Source organism: Taurulus bubalis (assembly GCF_910589615.1).
Source record: "Taurulus bubalis genome assembly, chromosome: 5".
In the NCBI taxonomy this organism is placed as follows: Eukaryota; Metazoa; Chordata; class Actinopteri; order Perciformes; family Cottidae; genus Taurulus; species Taurulus bubalis.
This window is the reverse complement of record NC_136593.1, coordinates 27108385-27116576: the sequence shown is the minus strand read 5'-3', so window position 1 is coordinate 27116576 and position 8192 is coordinate 27108385. Positions and strand designations below refer to the sequence as shown.

General features: G+C 41.4%; 1 protein-coding gene across 1 annotated transcript; it reads left to right on the top strand.

Moving 5' to 3' along the window:
* Positions 1-213: 213 nt before the first annotated feature.
* Positions 214-6351, top strand: zmat1 (zinc finger matrin-type 1; the record flags this gene model as incomplete). Its single annotated transcript, XM_079218712.1, has 7 exons — positions 214-352; positions 2753-2859; positions 2958-3041; positions 3290-3437; positions 3566-3847; positions 4351-4441; positions 5034-6351. The coding sequence occupies 7 exons, from the start codon at positions 214-216 to the stop codon at positions 5983-5985; spliced, it is 1803 nt and encodes a 600-aa protein (XP_079074838.1). The 3' UTR covers positions 5986-6351.
* Between the last annotated feature and the right edge of the window lie 1841 nt (positions 6352-8192).

The window sequence follows — 8192 nt, the reverse complement described above, 5'->3', positions numbered from 1 at the left end:
TTATCTATTTATCTATCGATCATTTATACTGTACTGGACATCCTGATCCACACTCCATACCAATTGTTGGCGGTAATGCAACAATTAGTTGTTTGCCAACCGCCAATAAACCTCAGAGAAGAAGAACTATTCGCAAAGCCCGGAGAAACTCGGCCGCACTCGGCCACACTCGGCGACCACGCGCACACCAAGCACCACAGATAGGGAACAAACATGGCCGACATAAGTGTCTGTACTCCGCTGCTTGCGGAGTCAGACACTCAAAATAACACTACCAGTACCCCTAACGCGGCTTCTGTCACAGATGCTGACAAAGTAATAAACACTCAAATAGATAGCACCCAGGTTGAAGGTGAGTTCTGTCCGCAACGTGGACATTCAGCCGTATTGTGTCCTAAACCGCCGAGCCCACGTTAGCTTTCGAAGCTAACTGGCTAGCCAGTGAGCTAAATGTAGCCCCGTGGCTAAATGAATGCGCGACCGTCAAACTTTTTAACGTTTAAAAGTCAGGCAGAATACGTTATACCGCCCGGTGCGTACATGACTCGCTAAACGTGTCGCCAATGAAAACACCCCAATAGTGACACCGATACAAAGTTAGGAGGCTGCTCGTTGTTGTGGTCGGACAGCTGCACGTCTGCTGCATAACTTTCTACTTAGTGGGTGACATTCACGTGTGTCTCGTCTCTGGCAGATAAGTGCTAACTTAGTTGCGTTGCTCAAACCAGTCAAGGCAATGGACTGCAGACTCACGAGCTAGTGGCACAAGTTTCAGTCTAAAATGTGGTGCGTTGTGTATTGTGTAAAGAAACCAACACAACGTTAGTATTCTCAAGATGGTGGTGAGTTCGATCGATCTCAGGCATAATCAATTGAATTGATCGGATCTTCCTCCCTCTCAAGATAAGGGTGTGAAAGGCAAAAACAAAATATCCTTTTTAAACATTGTACACATAGTTTGAGATACAGTATCTGCAATCCCTGTTCTCTTGATAACTGCTACTGTGATTATCATTTGGTAAGTACAGTATTTGAAATGTACAGATATGAATATTTTGGCATATCAAAGTGTGCATTCATTGTTTTATTTATGGAAGGCCTTAGTTTATTTGAGCTTTAGATATTTACATAGTCACAGAGGGAAATGCTGTATTTTAGTAGATTATTATCCTTTTGCCTTACATTGGAGAGAGTTAATATCATGCCAATACACTATGTAGGCCGTCAGTATTTGGACTCAACAGAAATGTTGAAAATATTCCATAATCCTTATTCCAATTCCTTATTTTTCTTAACTTCAGTTGCACATTTGATAGGGCGACAGTGGCCATTTTCAATATTGATTCATATAGAAGCATATTTCTGAAAATTAGGTCAATGATTTATTCAGTGACAATTGATCATCAGAAACATTAATATTCAAAACAAGCACGCACATCTTTGCAGTTGAGACACTAACACAAATGTTTTACTAACTACATTTATTTAAAATCAGCTTGTTTTTTGTTGACTATTTGAATAATTAACTCATTTGTATTCACCACAAGGCATAACAGTGATTGTATGTCATAAACAAATTAATCAGTCATAAATATAATTAGCTCAAGACAGAATACAGTGTCTAATCATTCAAGAAACCATGGCATTGTTACATTATGAAGATGAATTAATGTGTTAGTTATCAGAAACATTGATGTAAACCAATTGAGTTTCACTGTAATAGTTCGTATACATTTGTATTTATTGATATAATTTTAATATAATCTCTAAAAATGAAACTCACAAACTGTTTTTTCCCAATTTTGGTAAAATAGCCACACCCATGACCAAACCGGTGAACTATTGTTATTAATACAGTGTGCCTCGTGTTTCAAGCGAAAGGAGCTGGGTGTAATATAATTTGTGTTGATGCTTCCTGCGTTCAAAGTGCAGTGAAACATTTAAATACATCAGACATTGAACAAGTCAAATGAATTCAGTCAAGCATGAAACTACGATTATCTCCCACGTTATTAATATATGTCACAAATGTTTCGAGGTTTTGCTTTATCGTACCGTTTACAAGCTAGTGTGTGAGAATAATTCAAGTATTCATTTTTTGGGTAATTTAGAATTGAATGATAGGATGACCAAAACATTAATTCTGTTAACTGATATATATATAATAGTGGTTATAGATAACATATTGTGTTAAATGAGTCTAAGAGAGTGTGTGCATCTTGAATATTCAGTTAAATTGATGAATTCCCTCTTAAGATGGGCTAATGCACTTCTCAGTAAGTTGTCGTTGCAGTATTCAATTCAGTTCAGTTTATTTTGTATAGCCCAACATCACAAATACAAGTTTGCCTCGGAGGGCTTTACAATCTGTACACAGCAGTACGTATTGCAGGAAAATCTGCTTTGATTACTGTCCGAAGACAAAGTGACCTTCCTCACATATTCAGACAATGAACATGGTATGCATTAACATTTCAAGTTGCAGCTTTGAATTCGTCAAAAGCCAATTTATCTCCATATTTATCAAAATCAGCCAATGAGGAGACACAAGAGCACCCGTCAGGTTTTTAGTAGTTTAACTATATATGATCTAATATAAGTTTACATTAAATGTAACTGTGTAGGTCAACAATGAATACAGTCACATCATGTAATGTGAGGATTTAAAAGCCTGTCATTGGTTCATTATACTTCAATAATCTTTATTCTCTGAGGCACAATTGTAACAGTGAAGGTTTATTCTGCCACACAGGAGACAAGAGCGAAGAGGAGCTGCTGGAGGGTCTCCTCACTGACGACTACTGCCACGTGTGTGAGGCTGTGCTGCTCTTTGACTCTCAGCGGCTGTCGCACTACGAGGTGTGTGCTGCTCTCAGGCACTAGTCGTGAGATTGTGGTACAGTGTTGTTGACCTCGCGAGGTCAGAGCCTTAATGAAACTGTCTCCTCCGACTGCAGGGAAAGAAACATGCTCAGAAACTGAAGGTGTACCTGCAGGCCAAGAGAGCTGAGGACATGGACAAAGAGTCCACAGGACTCCAGGTTGGCACCTGCTTAGTTATTTGACTCTAATCTGTAACATTGAACGATGAGTGTAACAGAAGAAGGAACATAAACCACAATGCTGCAAGCATTTAATGGTAAGCAGTCTAGCTTTAGAGCCGTCCTCCTCAATAGAATATGATCACATGAGAGAGAGGAGGAGCACAGAGAAGGTCTCAGGGATCATCTAGTTTTCTTCTTTCTTACATACTAATATCACAAAGCATATATCTGACTCTTTATTGCAGCGGACCATGACTACTGATAAGGACCATTTCTGTGAGCTGTGTAACATGGTGTTTAGTTCCCACGTGGTGGCAAAATCCCACTACGAAGGCAAAGTCCATGTAAAGAATCTTCGGAAACAAGGTCTTCAGCCTCCAGGCAAGTGTGTGTGTTATGTGATTGAAAAGTATTATGAATTGTGATATTTACAGCTCCACAGTATGATTCACATGTCTGCTCAGGTTTTCCTTAACTTCAGAAGATCAAACACAAATTAAGCCGATGATTTCTCGTTGCAGTCACAGAGGCGCGTACTTTACCACGTCTCATTCGGGGTCCTGATGATGCTGACCAGAAATCAGCCCCGCCGGGTGATACGGAACATCTTCTGGACCCATCAGGCACCGCGGCCACCCCCAGCACAGAGGTTGATCTGAAGGACCCGGACAAGCACTGCGCCCTGTGTGCTGTCTCCTTCAACAATCCCCAAATGGCTTTGCAGCACTACAATGGACGCAAACATCAGAGGAATCAGGCCAGACGGGACCTGCTCAAAGAGCTCGGAGACGACGTCCAACAAGGTAGCACAGAGTCCTGCCTCTCAATACAACACGTAGTGCATCAGACACCATATTGGGTGTGTTTTACGAGGCAATATCGAAGCAAATTTGTCTTTAGTTAGACACTATATGTCAATGTCTTTCAATCTAACTGGGATAAAAGGAGAGAAATATAATCAGTAGAAGATTCCAACCCCATTGTAATACCATCACAAGAACAATCAAGAACCTTCAATAAAAAAAACCCAACATCTTATATTTGAAACCATCAGCCATAAAGATTCCATCCCATTAGAGGAAGCAGGCAGGTGTTTGAAAACCTTCTAATAATAATAAAGAGTTGACAAGAGTCAAGAATTAGTTAACGACTGTTTGCAGATGTTACTCAGAATGTTAACCTTAGGTCTTCTCTTCATTTGTATTTTCAGTTCTCAGCTGTACAGTTACTCCGCACCACTGTGTTATTGTGGTGCAATTATTGTTTCATCATTTATGCCGTCTTTCCCACTCTCTGTTGTCTCCAGCCAACGCCCTGATGTGCCAGATGTGCAGCGTGCAGTTTAACTCTGTGGAGATGTACCAGGCCCATATGCAAGGAAACAAACACCAGATTAGGTAAAATCAATAATTTTTTCGATAATGTCCACTGTCGTGTCATAATTTATGCTTCACTTACAGTGTCCTCTCTGCTTAACTGCACTTCAACTTGCATTTCTTGAAACTTGACAACATTAAATCTCCATTAAGTGCTTTTTTTATACTTCAGATTAATATTATCACCCGACTTCTGTATCTTTTTGTATCTTTTTATATCTTCTAGCTGTTTTTAGCTCATGTTTGGGTTTTAAGTCCACATATTAGTTGTGTAGTTGAGTCCCATGTCTTATATCCTCAAAGGAGGTCGTAGTGTGCACAACCAACTCCAGCCAGGTGCAAAGTGCCTCTGCTTTTATTATACATAAACACCCATTGTATAGTCATATTGCTCCATGTCTGCTGTGTCTGCAAGTAGAGAATAGTTAGACATGTTAAATTAACTTTAGACACCTGATGGGCTGATGATATCATAAAACTAAGTTTCTGTACTTTTTTTTTTTCTGCTTTCCAGTGGTAAAAAAAAGTTTGAGAACCACTGCGTTAGTGTACCATCAACATTTATTACCTGATTGAATAGCAACTTAATTTCTGTTTATGTGTTCTTGACCAGGGAGAAAAAGGTTGTTAAGCTGTGCAAATCTCAACAAAAGGACTACAACACATTTGCAGATGAACTGGCGGATTACATTCAGGTCCAGAAGGCTCGTGGAATCACCCCCAAGGCCGGTCAAGCCCTCCCTCTGGGTGACGCACAAAACGAGGGTGAGAAAGATGAGAAAGAAGAGGAAGCATTTAACAAGGCGGGTATCATTGAACTCAACCAACGCATGCCCAACCTCCCTCCCGCCTCTCACCCTCCTCATCACTCCCGCCCTGGCTGTTACTACCCAGCTGTCGGGTGGCGTCCTCCACATCAGGGCCCGCCCTGGCCTTCCCATCACATGGATTACACCTGCCCTCCTCCAGGCTCTCCCCTGTTCACTCTTCCACCCACAAATAGAAGGAGGCGCAGAAAGCAGTTGAGCTCCTCCTCATGTACTTCTTCATCGTCTCACTCCTCCTCCTCCTATAGCAGTAGCACAAGTGACAGCGATGGCAGTGAATACAGGCGCAGAGGGAAGAGGAGGATTAGAAGATCCAGGAAGCCAAGGGATGAGGACTCAGACAAGGAGGAGAAGAAGATGAAGCGACGGAGGAGGGAAAGAGATGATGACTCAGAGGAGAGGAAAAGAGAGGAATCCGGAGAGTCCGAGAAAGAGAGCCAGAGAAAAAAGCGGAAAAATCATGGAAAGCAGAGAAGACGAGAAAATAAATCTCGGGAGGAGGACTTTGAGGTGGAAGGAGTGGAAAGGGTGATGGACAATGTAATGCCAGAGGACATGCGGGACAACAGAAAAGAGCCTGAAGTGCATATTCAGGCTGAAATGAATGTTGAACAGGGGGAGGGGGAGGACGAGCCCGCCAAACCAAAATACAGGAAAGAGAAGAAGAAAACAAAAGAGAAAGAAGACACTCGCACAGAGGAGGAGAAGCTGTGGGACGAATCCATTCTGGGCTGTTAAACTCAAAAGCCCCAGTCTGACATTCAAGCCAATCATGACGTTATTGTGAGCATTGCATTCACAATATCATAAACTATTTTAGAATATTTGTTTATAGCAGTTAACGAAGCACTTTTTACTCTTCGCTCTGACAGTGTTGTTCACAGGTGAGCTAGCTGGCTAGCCATGTGCAGTCCACTAGTGTTTGTTAAGAATGAGTGCATTGTTTCTCACACATGTCCACAGCTATAACAGCTTTATTTTTCACAAAGGCACTTCAGAATTAATTTGCACATCTTTATTCATTGTTTGCTTTAATATTTAAGGTCTTTAATTTTTTTTGCCTATCATTTGAAATGATCATTAAGTCCACTTGAGTTATTAATACATCAGCATGTGTCTGTATCTGTGCTTCAGCACGATGTGTGGTCCTTTTCGCAGCCTGTGGTGGGCACTGTTGAGCTTCACTCAGAGCATCAGTAAAGCAAATAAAAGAGCACAGATGTTAGAGGCTTAGTCATTTCATTTCCTCTCAACCTCTGTGTGCTTTCAGAGGCTCGAGGCTTTTAAAAAAAGGCAATCGGCGCACATTTCTGATAGCCGAGTCAGGTTCAGTGTTTTTCTTTTTATAAAATGGAATGATGCGATTACACAAGATCTCTCTCTGTTGCACATCAAAACTATGTTGAATAAACAGTGTGCCAAGACGTTGCCCTCATCTAAAGTGCAGCGCTATGCATGTACTTGCACATCCAAACAGCTCATAAAGTGTTTGGGGTCAGACAGGTGCACAAGTTAAAATGAGGACATCTCTGTACAAACTTGAGAAGCAGTCTGGGATGAATTGAACAAAGGCAGTTTATGGTTTTCACACATGACTGAAAAGAGGCAAAGTAAAGTTAATGTTTATCTTTTGTCTAATAAGGATTATCTTAGTTGTTCTAAATAAGTCCCAACTGGTCCTCAGCTGACACAACTATGTTTGACCCTTTTAGCACGGCATACCTATTAAGTTATTTGTTTATTTTATTTTATTTGACTATCAACTGGCCGGTTTGTGGACCACATAAGCATCAGTACGTGCGATGAATTTTTGTCTCTTAGGCATCGTTATGAATTATGACAGTGGACTAGTTTGGCTTTGTTAAAAACTAGATTTCTAGAAGAAGGTAGGAGGTTGTCAGCACTAGCAGACTAAAATGGCGGCCTGTTAGTTGCACACTGCTGCCATAATAACCCTCCCAAACACGCTCAAACAGGCCCGCAGATTAAACCGACGGGTTGATGTATGTATGTAAGATGAGGAGCTGCTGAGGTGAGGTGACAACTTGAAATAGTATTTGTTTATCACTGCCATTGTTAACCAACAAACTCTTGAGTCTTGTCTGAAATATTTGAGAACGAAATGTGTCTGAGGAGAGCAGGGGAGAAAAGAAATGAAGAGCTGCTTTTGACTGAAGGCGTCGGAGCAGATAGACCAACAGAGGCTTCTCAGCTCGGCTCTGAAGCCCCTCGAGATCTCCTGTTTTCAAAGAATCCTGCGGTCTCGTTCCCCGTCTCGCTCTCGTCGTCGACCCCCGTAGAGCGACAGGGTGCCCACATCCTGTCCCTTTAAGACCCCCACCAGACCGCTCGACACCGACCTGTCACTCACACACGAAACCCTCCACAGACGAGGCTGGGATGATGTCGGCGCTCAGCGGGTTTCATCAGGGACATTCTGAGTTCTGGGGATAATGAGACATTTTCTGACACAAAATACAAAAGAAATGCCAACCAATGGGACATATTTATTTGAATGTGGGGTAAAAACCCCACAACATTTAGTTTTTAAATCAGATATTAACTGCAAGAAAATCTTCAGTCCCTCTTTAACACGTTCTAATGCAGTGTGAGGTTATTGTTGCTCATAAATAGGTATGAATCCGGTTGATGTTCAGACTTCAGTGTCTCGTATCCACCTCAGTGTTTGGAATATCCACACAACTATTCACCGTGACATTGAGCTCTGTAACGCCTCTTGGTAATTAATTAAGCTTGACTGTTTTTCTCTGTTTTATATCATTACATACAACGTGTCTGTGGGGTATTGGATTGATATTTTGCAACAATTTGAAGACGTCACTCTTGGAAATGACAATGTCCACTTTTTCACTATTTCCTGACATTTTACAGACGAAAGGATTAATCAATTATTAGACAAATTATTCCGTGATTAAATTGGTGGG